The 21,025-nt window shown below is 40.7% G+C and overlaps 2 protein-coding genes across 5 annotated transcripts; one reads left to right on the top strand and one right to left on the bottom strand.

Moving 5' to 3' along the window:
• Positions 1-2,676: 2,676 nt before the first annotated feature.
• HNRNPH1 (heterogeneous nuclear ribonucleoprotein H1) lies at positions 2,677-20,114 on the top strand. Of its 4 annotated transcripts, none has more exons than XM_063120830.1 (14): positions 2,677-2,765; positions 2,979-3,082; positions 12,193-12,321; positions 13,222-13,377; positions 13,554-13,697; positions 15,373-15,511; positions 16,405-16,583; positions 16,681-16,752; positions 16,810-16,943; positions 17,070-17,205; positions 17,455-17,538; positions 17,656-17,706; positions 18,769-18,861; positions 19,369-20,114. In XM_063120830.1, the coding sequence occupies exons 2-14, from the start codon at positions 3,034-3,036 to the stop codon at positions 19,485-19,487; spliced, it is 1,485 nt and encodes a 494-aa protein (XP_062976900.1). In that variant the 5' UTR covers positions 2,677-2,765; positions 2,979-3,033; the 3' UTR covers positions 19,488-20,114. The 4 variants fall into 4 exon arrangements, with proteins under 4 accessions (XP_062976900.1, XP_062976898.1, XP_062976901.1 ...); XM_063120828.1 differs by having other exon boundaries at positions 12,187-12,321; XM_063120831.1 differs by having other exon boundaries at positions 2,678-2,765; positions 12,187-12,321; positions 16,831-16,943.
• LOC134394948 (deoxycytidine kinase 2) lies at positions 4,594-10,474 on the bottom strand. Its single transcript, XM_063120833.1, has 7 exons — positions 10,329-10,474; positions 9,393-9,508; positions 8,894-9,087; positions 8,625-8,772; positions 6,790-6,905; positions 5,857-5,956; positions 4,594-5,009 (listed from the first exon to the last, which is right to left on the bottom strand). The coding sequence occupies exons 1-7, from the start codon at positions 10,426-10,428 to the stop codon at positions 4,986-4,988; spliced, it is 798 nt and encodes a 265-aa protein (XP_062976903.1). The 5' UTR covers positions 10,429-10,474; the 3' UTR covers positions 4,594-4,985.
• Positions 20,115-21,025: the final 911 nt, after the last annotated feature.

Here is a 21,025-nt window from a genome sequence, read left to right as displayed (position 1 = left end):
AACTGTTCTTAGTTGGAAAAATATGTTTAAACTTTAAACTTATCTTTGCTGACTCTGCTCTAAGCAGTGGCTTCTGTTTCTTCCCCATTTTAGATAAGTAGCAGGTCTTATCAACCCATCTGCAGCTGTTTCCAGAAGCATTCCGTTTCCTCTGCAATGAGCGGAATGGCCATATGGCATAGTTGCTGAAAACCAGGAGAAGCTCGAAGGATAGCACCAGATCTCTCTACAGCCCAGGCTATAGTTTGAGAAGCACCTTCACAGAGACATTGGCCTCAGCTAGATGAGGGGGGTCAGAGGGAGGCGATCTCGCAATTTTATGATCATGAGATCGTTGCTCTCATCTACACGTGGTGTGCAACATCGTGGCTGCCATCCTGTTTGTTTTTTTGTTAAAGGGGACGGAGCACACGAGTGCTTGTGCGCAAATAGTATTTTTTTAAAAATAACTAAACTTCCCCGCTCCCCCCATCCCAGGGCTCGGTTTCTCGTGAGGAGCCGGGACAAACCGCGACGCCAGGCCACACGTTCTGTGGTCTCGGGATCATCCCAAGACCGGCTAGAACTGTAGGGTGATATCCCAGGACAAGGGAGGGATCATCCCTCCCTGCTCCCAGGATGCCCTGTGCGTCATGTGGACACACAGGAACAATCTGGGGATATCGCCCTGTCTAGCTATGGCCATTGTTTAATCTGTTGTTCTGCTGTTGAAACATTTTTGTGTGTGAACTAGTATACAATATACAGTAGAATGTCTCATTTTATGTTTTCTTCAACATTTAGCTTGTTGCCTGCCTTGTTGACCCAAGTGGATAAGGGTATTATTGCAATTCACTTAGGCAGAAAAATGGGCAAAGATATCTTGCTGGCTTAACCGCTGGAATGTTTAGCCCCTAAACAACCTAGTGGTCTGGGTCTGTACATCATGCTGGGTCTGTACATCAACCTTCTGAAGAGCTAATTGTAGATTGTGGAGTAAAAGTGGAAGAGGAGAGTGTGTTCTGTCTTGTTTGTCTCCGACAAACCCATGGGCTATTGTTACATGCGACCAGACCTAATTATATTGCTATTACTTCTCTCTTATTTTTACCCGAGCTCTTAACCAATGTTCTATGCTCAGATTAATGGATTTTCTTATGTGTATACATCCTTTACAAATAATGCTAATCCTCCTCTCTTCCTATTTGGCATATTCCTTTTGAATAAATTATACCCTTAAACCCCACCATTCCAATCATGAGTCTTACCCCACCAGGTTTCAGTAATATCTATTATGTCATATTCAATTATTTTTTAAAACCTGCCAGTTTAAGACCAGAGTTGAGGCTTTCTCATATTGGCTCAAGTTCCACAAAGCCAGAAAAATATTAATTCACTAACACATCGAGGTTTCTACCAGAAAGATTCCCATCTTGCTTTGGAATATAAAATATTTGGAAGGGTTAAAATGGATTGGCTGGTATGGTGTTGCAGTTAAAAAGGGATAAGAATTCAGCACACTCTTCCAACACACCACTTCTGTGCTTCAAATAGCATATTCCCAACACCACTTAAAACAAAAAAGATGTGTGAGCTAAGATTTATGAGCTCATTTGTTTATAAAAGTCATTGTGAACATTGAGAGTTCTTACCTACAAATTCACTGAAATATAAATAATTAAGCTATCCAATTGTGCTCAAAATCAGTACATTTTCCAATCCCACAATGCCAAGATGCTCCACTTCTTGGTTCCTCCTAAAAATCTATGAGATTGTATTCAACACTTTGTTTGACCTGTACGCACATAGAGTTATTTATATGTAACATCCAATAAGTGTATAATCTATGTACAATAGTTACAGATTGCACATCTATATGCATGCATTTTATTCACATGTAATGGAGCATACAAGTGCATACAGGGGTATGCTTTTGCTCATTGAAGTTAATTCTTTCATCTGAAAGAACTTGTGACATACTATATCCCTTGTGTTGCTGCTGTATTCAAGCTTCTTGATTAAAAAACAGTAGATATAAGCAATCTAGATCTTGAGTAAATAGATTTCCTTTTTTAATTCAAGCAAGTACTGCTGCTAATCTACAGAGAAATAGTTCCTAGTGTGTCTGTGAGCCAGTTCGGATATCACTGTGGCAATTAGGGTGTGTGTTTATCCCAGGAATTGCCATAGATAAGCACTGTGTGTGAGCCACTTCTAGTTTCAATTAACCCAGGTACACTCCATTCCTGGGTTGTTTCGTAATGTCTGAACCCAATCAAAAGAAAGGGTAAAACTCAAGGGAAAACAGCTGGATCCATGGAGAGAATATGTACTGACTGCACATATTTTGATCTTTAAACTCTAGGAGCATATCCACCAGTAGAGATGAAGGTTCACAGACCTTTGACAAAGACAACTTGTTCTAGCTTCTGCAAGGAGGCAAGCCTCGCAGCTCCATCCTAACCTGTTTACTCCCTCTGTAGTCACTCCTACTGAACTCAGTGGAATTTCCTTCCTCCTCATAAGTAGGGGCCGAGAGTAGAGAGGCTCCTTCTCCACCTCTTGTTTCCAGCAATCTGTGTTGAAAACACAAAGATCCTGGGACTTTAAAGGAAAGAAAGGGGGGGGGGGGCTGAACAGGCCGCCTCTTCAGTTCCTTTGTAACCAAGCGATTGGTTGGTCGCTCTAGACGGGAATGGGGAGGGGTTACTTAATCTGATGTCATAAGCCTACAAGTGGGGGAAGGAGTTATTTATAGAGACGAAGAGCAGCCGCGAAGAAGCCTGGTGAGTGGAGGGGAGAAAGCGAGAGGTGCGCGGTGGCGCATTTTCTTTTCGTTCGCGCGGGCGGCCTGGGTCTTGAGCATCGGGGTGGAGGGAAAGAGAGGGGGAGGAGGGGGGGAATCGCACGTGCGAGCTCCGGCAAGGGAAAGCGAGCGTTTCCTCGCAAACCGGAGCGAAGCTGATTTAACCACCTCGCCTCCTCTGCTTATTGTTTAGCGCACCGCTTGATTGCTTATTCGCCGCCCTCCATATCCTCCTCGAGCGAGACGTGATGGATCCGTGTCACACCGAAGAGACCGGCCCAGAGATCCCCGGCCTTGGTGAGTGGGCTCCGTCGATTGGCAGGGCGGCGGAAAGAGCCAGGGAAGGGAGGGAGGGATCTGCGGCCTAGCGACCGTTAAGGCCGTTGCTGCGGGGTTTTTTGAGCGCTGGCGCAGATCGGGGGGAGGGGCCTTGATTCCGACGCCGCCATCCGCCGCTGTCTGCCCATGTAAGTCCCCCTCTTCCTCCCCCCCTTTGCCAGGGGCGGCGAGGGGGGAGCCTTGACTGTCTCCCCCCGCGCCCCTTTCCATTCTCCTGCCCCCTCCTAGTGGGAAAAGCGACTGCAGCGCCCCCTCCCTTTCGTTCCCCTGTTTATTGGGAGCTTTCACTCCTTCCCCCCTTTCCTTCTCCGCCCCCCCTTTCTTTTGACCACGTCCTGCCTCCGCCATTGTTGTGGGTGTTGCCTAGACTGCGCGCTGCGCTCTCGGCGGCCATTCCGAGGCCTAGGCGGCAGCGAGCCTCGCTTGTAGGCCGCAGCGGAAGGGAACGGTTGAAATTAACTTGGCCTTGGCTCTCTTCCCTCTCATCTCTCCCCCCCCCAGTCGTGGGAGGGAGTAAAGGACAGCGATAAAGGATCGAGTTGTGGAGGGGCAGGAAGAGTTCTCTCTATTTGCATAGTGGAAATCCCCGAAATGGAGGGGAGCATAACACGTGACCGAAGGCAGTACTGAGACGATGCGAGCGGGTGGCGCAAGAGTGGGTTGAAGTTCCCTCCCCCCGCCCCGCACAACGCAGTGACCTATGCTCGATGGGTTTTTTTTAAAGACGGCGTTGTCAGAACGTTCGAAGGGAAGGAAATCTTGCCACCATTTTAATCTGGCTTTAGAAGAGCTGATTGCAAATGTGATCTGTGCTAATGGTGGCTGCGAAGGCACCATGGCACGTGGCTTTCTCGGAAAGTCTGGTGTTTTTGAAAACTTCCTGATTGCTTTTGTCTGGGAATGGCTATAAATCAAAATTGTCAGGGATCCCTTATTTTATGGTGTTTTTCAAGTGGCTCAGGGTTACAAAGGTGGGGAAAGCAGACCTGAGACCTCACTTTGGAGTCATGTTTCTACTGAAAAGGCTTAAAAGTGAAAATTGCTTCTCATAAATTAGCCATTGAATTGACTAGTTTGCTACTTAATAGGATAATAGTTTATAAAAGTTGCTGTAGCAAGCACAGGATCACAATAAATATCTAAGCAAGTTGCTTCTGAATAATGGACAGGATTAGGCAGTAAGTGCCATACTTATAATACCATGAACTTCATTTTTTTTCATAGTTCAAAGAACCAGAAACAATTCTGCTACAGTGGCTTAAGAAAATCTTAAATGCATATAAGCTGCCAGTACAATATACTTTTAATCCACCTTTCATTAACTTTGTGGGCTGGGTTCATGCTGTTTCCCCATCCCATGAGAGATACTGATCTTCAACTTTGTCCTTGCATGCACATGGCCAACATGGTGGACATCATTAATATGTGGTGCTGCTGCTGCTCTCTTGCAGGAAATACTTGTATGAATTGACTCTAGATGAAAACAGTATAGACATCTGACTTTACAAAGTATTTATTGTAGTAAAAGCATCATTAAAGCACCAAAGCAAGTTATCCAGCTGAACAAAAGCATTTTAACAACCTGTTCAGACATTCCTAATAGCAAGACTACACCAAGTTTTTATCGTTGAACAGGATGATGTGGGTCATCATTCCCTTAAGAGAAATTCAAACCACAAGATGAGTTGGCTCTTGAGACAATCCCAGTGTCTTGAGTTTTAAGCTTCTTAATTCTGTTATGTAGTAACCTCTCCCTTTTACATGTCCAAATAGACAAACAGCAAGAGATTGTTTACTGTGTAAGTGGTTTGTAGATAGTGGCAGTTTTCCAAGTGTCCTCCTTGAGTAGTATCTTAAGTTGCTACGTAGTCAAAAAAGCCTTGACCTGTGAAAACAAGATTTGTGAGCAGGTATTGGAAGGCAAGTCTGATCAGAATCCTAGGGCAAACAAGATGTGCACATTCATTAAACAGTTGCGTGCTGGTTTGCCTATAAAACAAGAGGTGAGGGAGCATGTCAAAGGTGAATTTGAGTACAGGGGTGGGAACACAAACCATCCTCTCCCCTGTTCTCTCTGTGCACTCCAAGCAGGCTTCTCCTAGCTCAGATCTAGTAACGAACTGATCTGATCCAAGCTGAGGGGAATAGTTTCAACACCAGGGCATGCAGATTTGGTCTTGCTCCTGTCTTCTTGTGCCCTGATTTTATTTAAAGTGATCCCCTTACTTTTACTTGATAAGCAAACCAACAGACACATGTTTAATAAACATATCTATCTAGTTTGGCTTCTAGTAGCTTTATATAGGCCCCACTAATGTTCAACATTCTGAATGAGCTCGAGTTACACAACCTAACCTGCAATGGACAATTTTCATGGCACTATTTTTGATACACTGATTCCCATGTAAATTTTGGAGTACAAGTTTTAATTTAATGGCTTTCTGTGTATGATGTAAAACACTAGCCAAATATCAAGGGTGTCTAGACAGGCAGCCCTCGTAAAATGCACTGTTTAATTGGAACTCACATTCAAGTACTAGAACTTAACTGGATTGTGGAACAGAGTAGTCGTTTAAGGACAGCATCATGAGAAAACGCTACTCGAAGAAAGGACACTCAGCTACAGGACATTTAAGAAGTGTGTCTTAACTACAAAATGCAGGTAGAACTAAACCCGGTAGTATATAGCTTTAAAACCCATGTGGGGTGAAACAAGGGTAGAGGATACTTACTTTTTCCAATAAATAGTTTTGTTTTATTTCATCGTTTTTGAAATCTTCATTAACATCTAAAACCAAAATGGGTATGTCTCTCAGATTGTCAAAATCAACTCTACAAAACAAAATTAGTTTGTACTGTAAGTATACTTTAGTCTAGCCCTCTAGTAGGAAAGTCACCTTGCCTCATTTTTCCAGTAGTAATTAAGCATCTCACTGCCTGATGAGCAGTTATTTCTGGAACACATTTGACCTAGGCAGAGATGAATTCACTGTGGCTTAAGTGCAATGGCACATAGTAAAGTTTCCTAAAATTGGGTGTTTACTTGGATGTAATCTGCAGTGACTAGAATGGAACATCTTCTGTTAATCCCTTATTAGTTTATCAATTGCAATGTTTGTGGGAAATTATGGCTTATAGAAGCTTCTAGTCAAAGTATGACTTTAAAGACTTATGGCTCCTATCAAACTTCTGTGCTAATAGGAAGCTTGTTTTGCTTCTATCTACACTTCACTTATAGCTATCACATGTCCCAGAGTTTTGCAGCATAGACTTAAACAATACATGATAGAATAATTGAATACTAGGTTGAATTATAATCCTTGATTAAAGCTGAACTTTTAAATTGAAGAGCTATATATATAATGTATTGGTTATAAATAACAACAGAACTCCTGGATGCATCTTGTGTCTCCTAAAGACAAACACTTAGCAAAGCCTAAACACTTATATGTAGTAGGCAGCTTTCACTGTGCTACAAATTAACACTTTCACCATTCTGGGGTGGCGTTCTGTAAGAAGTTACTTTAGGGGAAAAATGACAGCAGTGTAATCTGGGTTAAACACATTCTAGTGTATCAAGTGAATTGTAATAAGAGCCTTTTATGCAGTGATATTCCCCCCCCCCACCCTAGCATAACAGTTCCAAAGGTGTAAACGTTGCTTACTTCATTGTCCTCTCATGAAGCCAAGTTTCATGTTTATAGTGAAGGTTTTCTAGATACTCCAGTTGAATTCCTTGTTCTTCTTCTCTTCCTCTACACTGCAACCTCTCCATGCACTTCTGTTTAAACAGAAGAACATTAAGCATGCTGAATGGTTATTATCAAAAGAGTTCTTAACTGCATCTTTCTAGACTTTTATACTAACATGGAATTGTATACTTTATGTAGAAATTGTGCTACCTGTTGATGAACATTTTGAGCCTGGAATGGGGGTGGGCAGACAGGGGAACAATGCGGTACAGAGCAGGATGGCACCCACTACACAGCCAGAAACCAAAAGATACTGTGTGTGTCCCCGTCCCCCCACTCTGCATGTTTAACTCTTGCATCCTGGCAGCCTCCAACAGGGAAAATGAAAATATATAAAGAAATGGTGGTGACCATAAAGAAACTCTGTGGCAGCAAGAGTGTCACCACCATTATTATTTTGCTGTTTCAAGCCCCCAAACCCATGGAGTTCTGTCAGATGACACAGGAACCACTGTGGATGCCTGCTAATCATCTTGCAGAAGACAGTTAGTGGGCATGGGTCATCTGCCCACTGTGGGAAGGGAATTCTCTTCCCTCATGAAATGCTAAGCCACCATGGATCGCGTTTTTGAACAACCTACAGTAGCTTAGCGTATTGTCTGAAAAGGCTGTTTCACTTTAAAATTCGTAAAACCAGAACTACATAAGTGCACCTGATTCCTTAATTTTGGATGCAGGAGTCCCACTAATGTCAGAACTTCTTTTTGATTGGTTTAAACATGGCCTAACACCTTGAGTCAAACATGTCCTATTGAAATGAGTTGAATTTACTTCCAGGTAAATAGGTTTGCAGCCTTAATAAATAGTAAATGTATTTGATAGGTAAATAGATTGCAGACTCTTGATACTCCATGCATCTAAAACCTTGTAAGTTATAATAGGTTACTGAATTTATAGCATGATCACCAAATAAGATGGAGCATTGAAATGCTTCTGCTTAATAGTAATATCGTATTTTAACAAGTTTGGGATTTTTAGCTAACATTCTGCACTTAAATAGATATCCTACTAATATAAGAATGTTTAAAACTAACAGTTGAGTCCTCATTGTTGTCTCTTAGCAACAGTAAATATCAATATGGAATCTCTTGACATCGGAATGACAGTCAAAAGGTTTGAGCTCTAGTTTAGACTTGTTTCAGGACTACAGTTCTCTAAGTAAGTAGCATATCATTCAGTTGTGAATATATAAGTTAAAATTAAGTATCAGTTTATTTGTGACGTTTTTATTCTGCCCATCAACCAAGTGCTCTAGGCAGTTAACAAAGAGGAAAGTTGCTGTTTCATGTGTGTGAATCTACAAGATTTCCCATTTTACCCTTGAGGACAAAAGTTGCTGCCATTTTATGTGTATTGATCTAAAATGGTAAGATTGTGACTTGGCCTTGTTTAATCACAACCTTTGCATAACCTCAGTAACTGTATTGTGGCTAATCCAACTCAGCAAATAGCTACAACCTAGATATAGCACCATGTGTGCACCTAATTGTGTTCATACATGGAAATTCTTCCAAAGTTTTCAGCCAGCACTAGAAAGTCCCCTGAACTTTGAAAGCATCATTTTGGGACACAAGTATGTCAGTTTGTCATGATACAACCTTTAGATGAAATCAAAACATGTCAGACCTTTAAAGCTTAACTGAAAAGTGGATATCAGATCTCTACATGAATTTCTTCACTCCTAATTTGGTATCAGTATTGTATCTAAAACTGTAGCTAGCTTTGTGGGAAGGGGAAACAAAGCATACCTCAGGAGTTGTCCGGAGGTAGATAATACCATCTAACTCCAAGCTGGACTCAAATTGGTTGAGAAGCCATGCATGCCAGTCTTGATAAATTGCCCACTCTGTTTCATTGATGTCTCCTGACTCAAATGAGTTGGAAGCAAATACATACCTATAATAAAAAGGTTGACACTATATATGGCTGAATGGAGTTGCAATTCACTGTACTACTTACATCTCAAATTACTATTTTTGATACAGCTTGGTACTTCACAAGGTACGCATGCTCTTACCTATCACTGTAGATTGATCTCTCAAAAAATTGCACAGGATGTTCTGCTTCATGAAGTTTAGCAGAAAGTGGTTTTAATTGTGCTTTAACTCTACTTAAACAGGCATAAGTCTGGAAAGTATAGGCCCATCTTGTAGGCTTGCCGTATAACATTTGAAGCAGGTTTCCTCCGCTCTTTTGAGATGTTGAAAGCTCCTGATGATGATAAAAGTAGAAGTCTGTCAAACATTACTCAGTCACTTGATTTTCAATGTGTCAAATCTTTTCCCTATCTCTGCGTAGGAAAAACCGATACTCAGGATGGCTGAGAAGCATAAAGCACTCTTAACTACACTGAGTACTTCAGCACTTTAATAATCTTTAGAACTGGCTGACTCTTATACCTGTCTAATCCTGAAATCATAATGCATACTGTCCTTTTTATTTGGCTGGATTCCTAGGACAAGTTAACTATTCATCTCCCCTCACCCCAACACTGTAGTACAACCATTAGCACTTACTTCATACTCATTTTCAGTAGTCTGAATGTTGCACCACTTGGCAATTGGTTCAGGAATTACTTCCCACTCATCACTGTATTTTTCTAGTAGATGGACAAATGTGGACTTTCCTGCAGCTACGAAGAAAATTAGACATTTTGGGTGCTAGACATTAGTAGCATTGCAGAGAGAAATACTATCTTCTGGTACATGGCTATCTTCCAAAAACTCAGGAGTTAAACTACTCACCCTGCTATGCTTTCTCATATGCATCCTCATTACCTCTTCCACCCCAAGCCCCTGGTTTGGAATGCCTTTATAATGTTCTGTGATTTGATTTACAATTCTGCAAAGGACCAAATAATGGCATGAATAGCATGCTATGTGAGCAGACCAATATCAAGTATGAGAAGTTTCAGTCTCTAATAGTGCCTATCTTTGCACACCTTCAATGAAGTGTGGAGCATGATTTGGGGCAGCTGTAAGAAGTATCCTTGGTAGTGAGTAACCTGTTTGAACAAAGTTCCTTTATGAGGTTTTGTTTGGGCGGACTGATTTGTTCTTTCCAAAATTACCTAAATAAGACGGTACAGTCTGATTTGTTAGCTTGTTTTTGGTGATGGCAAGGAGAGCCTGGCTGTTTATGATGTGACTTTTTAAGCAGAGGTTTGTTAGCGATAGCAGAGGCACTTGGAGAGCCCAAAGTTTTCCTCCCCCCCCCCCGTTTATGTGAAGTCCCGCCAAACCAACGCAAGAGGACACCTTCCGAAAATTTGGCTACACAAAATTTACATCGGCAGAAGCAGAGGGTTTTTTTTTGCGGGTGTGGAAGAGAGCACTGCTTTATAAGCAGCAAGCCTCCATTGGAGACGCTTCAGTTTTTTGCTCCCACTCTCTTGCGGGCGTTAACAAAAAGGAAGCAGAAGTGCGGTTTCTAAGCTAGCAAAGCTCACTTACCGATGTTCCCTTCAATCGAGACTTTCTTCAGGCGTTTCTGAAAGCTGCTGTCCAGCGAACTGGCCGGGCTGAGGCAGAGGCGCTTGGAAGGGGGATACATGGCAAACGTCTTTGTCTTCTGCGCTACTGGGAGGAAACGCGCGAGTTTCTCCCGCGCCTTCAGCTCGATTCAAGAATCCCGCCTCTGGTGGGCCAATCCACAGCCGCGGCCAGCCTCTGTCCTTGCCACTCCCCTTTTGTCTCCATTGCAAAAGTCGGCCTGTCCCCTAGTTCCCGCTTTTCGGCAACTCTAACCCACCCTTCTATAGCGGGTGGAGGTCCCGGCAGACTGTAAGCACGCCGCTCTCAGAACCAGGCACGACTTCTTTGCGTCTCTAGCCAGGTTGGGCTGTTGTGGTCTGGATTACATTGGGGATTTTGGAACAGCGGTTAATGTATAACCACCTTCATAGGGATTGAAGTCACATTTTACTACTATTTTTTACGGTGCTTATACGTTGGGAGTGAAGTATTTGTAAAACCGTTTATCCTTTTTCCTTATAGAGCTATGGCTGTAGACTATCTCTTCGTGCATTTCGTTTGGGAAAAATTTAAGCACAATTTAAATCGATAGGTTTTTTTCATTTGTCCATAGCAAGAATACTTAGGCTCGCATCCCTGATGGCAGGAAGAGCTGACTTGTGGTCTCCTGCATAAGGCACTTTTACAGTGCAATCCTATATGTATGTATGTATGTCTGCTCAGAAGTGAGACCTATTGAGTTCAATTGGGCTTATTCTTAGGTAAATGGATATAGGATTACAGCCTTAAGGTATAATGATGCACCATTTGTGTTGAAGTAGTTAAGTAGCGATATTGCATTGCCTAATTCTTTTACGCATTTTGAGAAAAGCGTAGGACTCGTTCAAAGGGATCTAAATCCAAAGGCATAACATCCGGGAATTTCCATGATATTCTGACTAGCCTGTACAGCATGGAAGACGCTGATTAGTAGTTTTTCATTTAACTGCAAATTGAAAGAGCGGACTGGTGGTGAGGGCTTTGTTCTTTGGCGCATGCGCACAACTCGGAGCCTCCCATTGAGCGGATGTGCGTTCCGGGGGCTACGTTGGTTGCGGTAGAACGTGTGTGTTGTGGGGTAGGGTAGGGTAGGATTGTAGCTCGATTCTGTGCAATTTTACTCCCAAGTAAATACCATTCGGTTCATTGGGGACTTATTCCTAAGTAAGAGGGCGTAAGATTTGCAGCCTAGTGGTGGGAAGGCTGCTGCTGCTGCTGCTAGAGGGTGTGCGTAGGTGGTGCTTAAAGGCGGCGGCGGGGGAGGGGAATCGGCAGTCTTCACGGCGCATGCGCGATGAGGGAGCTTATGTACGCGCATGCGTGCTGGCCTCCATTTTCGGCCACGCCGCGCCAGACTTTAGAAGCAGGTGAGCTCGTTTATAGTTTAGTAGCCGTTAGTTTCCGTCTCGCTGTTCTGAGGTCTTCGGCTAGACTGGCGGCCCTGCTGCGTATCTGTCTCTTTTCCGGGTTGCTGTTGGCGGTTGAGGCCTGTTCTTTTTTGAGGCAGAGTCAGCAGCAGGCCCGGCTCGAGCGGAAACGCAATACCGCTCAGCGCCATTTCCTAAGAACGTGCCGCCGCCCGGCCCGCCTGTGTTTGGAAAGGCGAAGTGACTCTTAAAACCGCCTGCGCTGCCCCGGACGAAGATTTCTGTTGCTATGTGTACGTGGGGTAGGCATTTAAACAGCGGGGGAACGGGGGAAAGGGAGGGCGAGCGTCAAATCTTCGCGGGGAGAGGGTGTGCTGGTTGTCGATCTTCTACCCCGCTTCAGTGTGGCGATGTCTTTGTCTGCCCCGTAGCAACAGAAGGCGAAACTGAGACCACACTCACTTCCAGCATGATGTTGAACACCGAAGGCGGCGAGGGTTATGTCGTTAAAGTGCGTGGGCTGCCCTGGTCCTGCTCTGCGGATGAAGTGCAGAGGTTTTTCTCTGGTAAGACGTGTGTGTGTCCCCATCCCTTGAACTCTAACTCTCCTCGTCCTAATGTGGCATGAGACTGCAGGCCTATATTCTTTTATCTCGAAATGTGGAGTTGGTGTAGAGTTATTTCTCCCCACTATCTTATTTTATGTTACATAGGGTGACCATATGAAAAGGAAGACAGGAATGGAAATTTCATTAGGTGTCGTTTGTATATATGGGGAACTTGGTGAAATTTCCTCTTCATCACAACAGTTAAAGCTGCAGGTGCCCTGCCCTCTTTTAAATCTGGTCACTCTAGTATAGCTCCTGCAGCTTTAACTGCTGTGATGAAGAGGGAATTTCACCAGGTTCTCCATATATACAAATGTCCCCTGCTGAAATTTCCTTTTCTATGCAACTGTTAAAGATACAGGAACCCCACTGTCCTCCTTTTCATATTGTCACCCTAATGTTACAGGTTGGATTAAATCTATTGCCTAGCATTGGGGAAGTAGTAAGGTGTACGTTTTAAAGTACTTCTGAGCACACTTCCCTGTGGCAAGAGGGAAAGATGCTTGTTGCAGTTTCGAATATATAGTTCCAAAATTTAGTTATATCAAGTCGGTATTTAAAATAACAAGTATGAAGGATTGCAGTGGTTAGAATTATAAGGAAATGAGAATTACAACTGATGGTAATGAACCTATGTAGAAACAATGGATCCAAAACTCACATCTATTCCTTGTTGTCTCCTAGTTCATCCCCATGCCCAGTTTAGATTGTTAATCGATGGCAAGTCCTGTGAAGCGCCAGGATAAAGATAGTTTCAGTGATTTCTACTGGAACTAAAGTAGATGCTTCGTGATTGAACTCACTGGTGCTTATGACTTGGTCTGTCGGCGTGTGTTAACTTGTTCTACTTTTTCTTAGAATGCAAAATACTAAATGGATCTTCAGGGGTCCGTTTTATCTACACAAGGGAAGGACGACCAAGTGGAGAAGCATTTGTTGAATTGGAAACTGAGGAAGATGTGAAGTTGGCATTGAAAAAAGACAGAGAAACAATGGGACACAGATATGTTGAAGGTTTGGATTGAATTGCCATAGTAACTGACTTAATAGCTTTTGATTTGGGTGGAGTTTAGATGCATGATCGTTTTTCTGTGTATGTGTTACCGTGAAACTGTTATCCAAATGATTGTCGTGCATTAACCTTTTTGTGTCAAATTCCAAAATTCATTAATTCTAAGTGCCTCTTGCAGTCTTCAAGTCAAACAACGTTGAAATGGATTGGGTTCTGAAGCATACTGGTCCTAACAGCCCTGATACTGCTAATGATGGTTTTGTACGTCTTAGAGGACTTCCATTTGGTTGTAGCAAGGAAGAAATTGTTCAGTTTTTCTCAGGTATGTGGGGTATAAGTTCTAGCTATAGCTATGGGTAAAACTAGAATTCTAGTGGCAATGAAATAATGCCCAGCAATGCTAGTAATAAAATAAGCCATGCTTAAACTGCCAATCTTGAATGGTTTGTGCTGCAGGTATTTTTAATGATAAAATAGTAGCTTAAATTACTTTGCATTTGTTTGGGAACTGCCTCCAGAATTTCAAGTATCAACTAAAATTTAGCACCAGACTTAATCATACCACCAATCTAACCATGCAAAGATTAAGGTTTCGTTTGACACCTTAAACAACAACAGTAGATATTGATAGACTGGAGGGAAAGTTACCTTTTTAATTCTTCCACTCTATTCAGCCAAACGTTTAGATTGCTTACCTGATTTTTGATAAGTGTCTAGAACAGCTTCCTCCAACCTGGTGCCTTCCAGATGTCTTAGACTTCAACTCCCATCAGTCCCAGTTAGCAAGGTCAGGAATGCTGGGACTTGCAGTCCAGAGCATCTGGAGGGCACCGTATAGGGGAAGGCTGATAATGTTGTGACCTTAGCTTGGTTGAAAAAGTGGAATGAAACTTTGGAATAAGTCTAAAATCCACAGTTAGGCATTATAAAAAATCAGGTTGGATGTTATGCAAAGTGGTGGGGGGAAGGGGGGAAATAACAAAATACAGTTTTGATGTTGTAACCTAAAGTCTGTTGTTCTAGACTTTCCCAAGATTGGGATTGTAGATTGATTGAACTAGTCTCTGTCAGGTGCTGCAGGTATCAGATAAAATGCCCAATTGTGGATTTTGGAGTCCCTTGTTCTGGACCAACACTGGTACCTTTTTCTTTTATTAACTCTGAAATAAGTGGTAGAACCTGTTTGACATTTGTATTAAGAATACAGAAGATACATATATTTTTTATAAATATGGGGTAGCTTCAAGATTTGGCATGTTTTACAATTGTTTGCTTCATAAAAACTAATTTGGAGCTGAAATACTGCTCATGCATTTGAAAAAAAAGCAAGGATTAGATTAAAGCAAATATAGAAGTCATAAGAATGTTTGGAATGTACTGCAATAGTCCAGATAAGTTTGAATGTATTCTGATTAATTATGTTGAGATCAACTTGCATATTTTTTGATTACTTAAAGTCTATTCCTAAATTGTGTTTTTTTACCAGTCTTAAATGTGTGCATATACAGTTGTTTGAAATGAGTATTTATGACAATGCAAATTCTTGATGTTATTATTAGAGCTGTTAAATATTTTGCATGAAATCCTCTTTGAGTCTAATTAGAACTTCTTATAATCTATAGAATTGATCTTGCTGTATTTTTTATGGTGTAGAATTGATCTTGCTGTATTTTTAAACAGATAAAATATTTTATTTTCAGTAGAAATTGCTTCTTTAATGTTTTTCTTAACATATCCTGCACTTGATGGAAATAATGTTAATTAAGTGCTGCAGAAATGTCCTTTATGCAATCAGGCAGAGTTAAGAATCTGTCAGATAATATATGTGATAAGTGTTTTGTATTGACATGTTTCTGTTATAGTGTTAATAGTATGGTATGATGATTCTAAATTTAAAGTATAACTTCTGGTGTATTTTAAAGCTATAAGAAAATCATGATTGGGCTTGTGATGTTAATATTACCCCCCTACTGGGGTTATTTGTCCTTGGGTTGAAGGGTTGGAAATCGTGCCAAATGGGATAACATTGCCGGTGGACTTCCAGGGGAGGAGTACGGGGGAGGCCTTCGTGCAGTTTGCTTCACAGGAAATAGCTGAAAAGGCTCTAAAGAAACACAAGGAAAGAATAGGGCACAGGTGGGGATGGATGGTTGGTTGGATATGTCGCTCTTCTTATGGTAAACTGTTGTTAAATCCATATTCTCTCTTCAAGTGCTCACCTCACAACATGTAATATCATACCCTACTAACACCTCCAATTTTATCATAAAATGTTAATTTTTTCTTACATATGTGCAAGCTGGCTGAAATGCTAGTTCTGCTATTCCCTAGATCACTCAAGGCTGTTAATTTTGAACAAGTTTAAAGATATTTAAAGAAGTTGAGAGACTATGGCTTTACATTTCTCTAATAGCACCAATTATGCCTCTAGTTCTAAAGACACTTAGTATCCTATTATCATAAGAAAATGTAATTATTAAACTTGTTCTATACATTGATGTTACATTTTCTTGTGTAATTTTTCACATAAAAACTTTTAACTTCCAAAAATGTCACAAAGGGTATTCTATGATTTGTGACTTATTATTGAAGCATGCATCTTTGCCTATGCTAATTTGCAATGCAAATATATAGGGTGGGCTCATAAGCTCACAAAGCTTTTTGGAGTGTATTGATGGGTTAAAATTCTGGCGGAGGCTGGCTTTTTAACCCTCTTGTGTATTGCCGTATGAGCAAAATATGGGTGCTGTTGAGTGGACCTGTGTCCCTCCAGAACATGTTCTGATTATTCAAAAGCTAAATTAGTTTGCTCTCCCTAACCCTTAAGGTTGGGATACCTTAATGAGCACACAGAATCTCAATAAATTTATTTGTTGAATTAGCCTTGGATGATAATTTATTACTGTATAAAAAAATTCTGGCTTAAAATTGCCAGTTCCAAGGCTATGGTTTTAAAATGTATTCTGTTTAATTCAGTGTGCAAGTTTTTATAAAAAACTCAACTAGCTCTATGTGTATAAACCTTTTAGGTACATTGAAATCTTCAAGAGCAGCAGAGCAGAAGTGCGCACTCATTATGATCCTCCTCGCAAACTAATGGCCATGCAAAGGCCAGGTCCTTATGACCGGCCAGGTGTGGGACGAGGCTATAACAGCCTTGGTAGAGGAAGTGGTTTTGAACGAATGAGACGTGGTGCTTATGGTGGAGGTAAATATGCAAAACTTTTTTATGCCTCATAAATTGGCTGCAAATAAATGTACTGTTAAAAGATTCATTTCAACATATTCTAAATCTTTGTTTGCAGGCTATGGTGGTTATGATGACTACAATGGATATAATGATGGCTATGGCTTTGGATCTGACAGATTTGGAAGAGGTAAGTATTCTTGATTAGGACGAATGAAGCAACTAATTCTACATACAAAAGATTTAGAATGGACTCTTCTTTCAACAGGAATGTCAGATCATAGATATGGTGATGGATCCTCTACTTTCCAAAGCACGACTGGTCATTGTGTACATATGAGAGGATTACCGTACAGAGCTACGGAGAACGACATCTACAATGTAAGTTGCTGTCTTGGCTGTCTTGTATTTGGTTGGCGTTTGTCCTTCTGATTGCTTGTTTTTAAAGAACATTGTTTGAATTTTTTTCATGAGTTAATGATGGTCTCTCTCATATTCTCTACCTAGTTCTTCTCTCCTCTTAATCCTGTAAGAGTACATATTGAAATTGGACCTGATGGCCGAGTAACAGGGGAGGCAGATGTTGAGTTTGCTACTCACGAGGATGCTGTTGCGGCAATGTCCAAAGACAAAGCAAATATGCGTAAGTTAAGCACTCACTAAACAGACATTTGTATTCTTTATTCTCTATAGAGTAGAACAAATTTGTTGCTATTGGTTTTGCCTCTAACATTCTGGAAATTTGTGGTAGTGGGAATGGTATAAGTTAAGTTTCAGTATTGAACAAGACTTGATTTTTGTATCAAGATAACAAAGTTCTTGTATGGTATGTGAGGTAATTGGACCTGTGTTTCTCTGTGTTCAGAGTATTATTACCTTTTTGTTTCCTTAGAACACCGATATGTAGAACTCTTCTTGAATTCTACAGCTGGAGGAAGTGGTGGTGCATATGGTAGTCAGATGATGGGAGCAATGGGTATGTGTAAGCAATTCCGTTTCATGCTGCTACTTAACCAAGTTGGCTAATTTCATACAGTTCCTGCTTATATTAAGTGGCCTAAAACTGAAATTCAATGTTTTGTCTTAATCACAGTCAAGGAAACGGAAGGGGTAGTTCAAGATTGGAACACTAACACATTGGCAGGTATATAAACCTTTTAGTTATACATTAAAACAATTAGCCTGTTAAATAAATAAATAAATGTGTGTGTTGTATGATTGGTGACATGAATGGCAGGGAATGATAATATATTGGGTGTGGTGAATAGATGCTTTTCCTTAATGTTACAACAGCTCCTTTCTGGGAAGGTGTTGCAGATATGGAATAAGGGGTGAAATTATGCTAGCAACAATTATTGGTAACTTGTTAAACAACTGGCCCCAAATTTGGGTGTTCTATCTGTGGATTTCAGTATTGTACAGAAGTAGTACTTTGAGCAGCTGGATTTGCTTATGTTGAGTTTGATTCTCAAAGCGATATGGTTGCTTTCATCTGTTTGGGGTGTGTGTGATGCTTTTATAGCACTTTGCAGAATGGCTTAGATTTTGTGCTTTACAATATAAGATTAAGTTAAAAAAGCAAACTTCGTATTCTCAACTGCAAAAAAGTTTTGCAGAGATGTGAAATAAGTGAGCTAACCAAGTAGGGTTATAATCAGTTGTATTCTGCATAATTTTCTTTTTATAAATGTAGAAAGCTGTTCTATAGAATTACTAGTCACTTGATATGGAAGGCTGACATTCTGTTGAAAATTGGCATCTCTCGTGTTTTAAGCAACACACATGAAATGACTTGTTTTGTGCGTTAGTGTACAAAGGCTGTGCAGGCAGCAAAATATCTAGCTCCATATTTCCAAATACCATTCCAGGATTGGTCAATACACTTGAGATTTAATGTACAGTAACATGACTGAGGAATAAACATACTACATCAGACAAATGCAACATGTCTCTTCCCTGCTTCTAACTGAATGGTTAATATAACTGAATGGAGATGCTACAACAGTGAATAAATTTGTTATTAGGACAGTCTGCAAATCCTTTCCCTAACATAGGAAAAGCTCACAGTAATCTTTTCAAATTAGAGATCTAGTGACACAATAAAATAGGAGCAGATTTGCCCGTTTTAGATGGCATGTAGTGCATAGACTCTTTATAAAAGATGGTGGTAGTCAAGGTCTTAACATGCATATCCTTAACTTGAAAGGAAGCCAATCCAGTTATGGTGGTCCAGCTAACCAACAGTTGAGTGGGGGTTATGGAGGAGGCTATGGTGGTCAAAGCAGCATGAGCGGATATGGTAAGATGTTTTTATTAGTCTTAGATGGGTGTGTATTAGAGTAAGGTAACCATCGTATGCAAGGATCAACTTGCTTTGGCAGATAATTAACTTGAGATATTTTGAGATTGTTCAGGCATTTGGTTTCAGCTACGTTTTAGTAGGAAAATTAAAAAATGAGTCTAGAGCAGCAAAAAAATAAATAAAAGTTTCCTGATAGCCACTGATCAATTATAGATTTTTTAAAAATCTCATGATATGAAAAGTGATATGCTTTAGAGGGAGGGCATGAAGATATTCTAGGACTTCCTTTGTACATGCTTTACAATAATCTGGGAAACTGGTTTGCAGTTGGCTTTATAGAATTTTTAATGTGTGATTACATAGAAGGAAGTTTGTCTTTTTAATAGTACAGGATTATGCAAGGTGGTATAAGAGGGATAACTTTAGGGGTGGGGAATGTGTTGCCATGTCTGTGAAGCGTGCTACACTTTTTCACTAAATTGTCTAACTTGTTATCTACCTTAGGTAACCAGAGTGCAATGAACAGCAGCTACTACAGTAGTGGCAATCGTGCATCCATGGGAGTGAATGGCATGGCTGGAATGTCTAACATGTCCAACATGAGTGGTGGCTGGGGAATGTAACTGGTCTCCTAATTTTGGGTCAATTTTTTTAAGAAAACAAAACAAAAAACTAAGTTTAACAGTTTTGCAATACAAGCTTGTGATTTATGCTTTACTTGTAAGTGAAATCAGGATCATTTTAAAACATTCAGGTTCAGTATTTTTGAATATGCTGAAACATTCATCTAGGGTGTAAGTCAAGTAAAGAAGTTCCTGTTAAACAATTTTCAGCTTTTTTCCAGTTTTTGTTGTAGGAGTGTATTTGAGCAGTAAGCGTATTTAGGTTAAAGCTGTTTCAATTATGTTTAATGTTGCTCTTATACCATATAACACCAAACACTGTTCTCAGTGCATGTTCAGGAACATGCTTTTTTGTACAAACAAGATAATAGGAGCTGTGTTGGAAACTCAAGTGAACATTTGGCATGTTAGTTCTAGTTTTTTTTTCTTTTTAATATCTTGTAAGGCACATTTATGCTTTTTAAGTTAAAGGGGAAATGTGAGATGCAATACAGCTACCTTTAGGATTTTGGTCTTGGTGTTCGTATGAAATCTGAGGCCTTGATTTAATCTTTCATTGTATTGTGATTTACTTTTAGGTATATTGCGCTAAGTGAAACTTGTTAAAATAAAACTTCCTTTTAAAAACTGGAATTTCTCTTGATTTAAGTGAGCACTACATTGCCAGAAACTGCTTTGAAACATTATTTGCCTCGACCAGTTTAGTTAACAAATATTAGAGTGTAATAGCTTCATATTGAGGAAGAATTGTGTTTTGGCAGAGCTTGGTGGTAAACTTGTGAAATGGAATTTGATCAAGAACAGAAATTAGGATATTAGCATCCTTCCTTCTTTTTCTAACTTAGTCCTCTCCTCCTATTGCACTGGATGAGATGATCGCACTAGTCCTTGTCTAACTTCTTTCATGCCCCAATGTCTGCACTACAACATGCAATTTTTTTCCAACCATCAAAACATCCCTCCCCTTTGGCTCCTTCACTACTACATTCATACATGCCAATATTACTCCCCATTTTCAAATGTGACATGCGCTTTCCTGCTCCTACTGGCACCAGATTTTAGGAACACACTTATTCCAAATACCAGTTCTTCCCAACTCCTCCCTTGACCCATTATAATCTGGTTTCTGCACCTATGCTTGGAATTGTCTTCCTTGAAGTTGCTGATCTCATAATTGCCAAATGTAGGGCCGTTAGTCTGTATTTTTCCGTTGTTGAGCTGCCTGCTGTCTTCAGTATAATTGAATATGGTCTTATTCCATGAATCCTTCATGAGTGCACAACTTCTTTGGCCCCAAAGACCATACACATATTCTAGAGATCTCGATACAGATAGCTTTTCCCTAACTCTGAGGAGAGTGGATTGTAGTGTGTTGTTTTTCACCTTTGGCAGTGTGAGGGTCCACCAATGGAGTAATTCCCTTCTCCTCCCAGCAAGGGACTAGGGAAGTGAGTCATTTGTGCAGCTCCCCCAAACTTGCTCTTAATTGGATCTTGAGGCGCCCAAAGCATCAATGGCAGAATGGGAGCAGGTGGTGC

Source organism: Elgaria multicarinata, chromosome 3 (assembly GCF_023053635.1).
Source record: "Elgaria multicarinata webbii isolate HBS135686 ecotype San Diego chromosome 3, rElgMul1.1.pri, whole genome shotgun sequence".
NCBI lineage: Eukaryota > Metazoa > Chordata > Lepidosauria > Squamata > Anguidae > Elgaria > Elgaria multicarinata.
Note: the sequence above shows the minus strand (reverse complement) of the source record. Positions and strands in the feature narration are given on the sequence as shown.

Bases quoted from the DNA above. Each gene is read 5' to 3' on its own strand.
- LOC134394948 (XM_063120833.1), bottom strand. From the start codon at position 10,428: ATGTATCCCCCTTCCAAGCGCCTCTGCCTCAGCCCGGCCAGTTCGCTG. The intron at 9,088-9,392 runs GTAAGTGCTAAT...TATCATCATCAG, and splicing joins CTACTGAAAATGAGTATGAA to GAGCTTTCAACATCTCAAAA. The intron at 5,957-6,789 runs GTAAGCAACGTT...TTTGTTTTGTAG, and splicing joins CTTCATGAGAGGACAATGAA to AGTTGATTTTGACAATCTGA.
- HNRNPH1 (XM_063120828.1), top strand. From the start codon at position 3,034: ATGGATCCGTGTCACACCGAAGAGACCGGCCCAGAGATCCCCGGCCTT. The intron at 13,698-15,372 runs GTATGTGGGGTA...CTTGGGTTGAAG, and splicing joins AATTGTTCAGTTTTTCTCAG to GGTTGGAAATCGTGCCAAAT. The intron at 17,707-18,768 runs GTATATAAACCT...TTAACTTGAAAG, and splicing joins GAACACTAACACATTGGCAG to GAAGCCAATCCAGTTATGGT.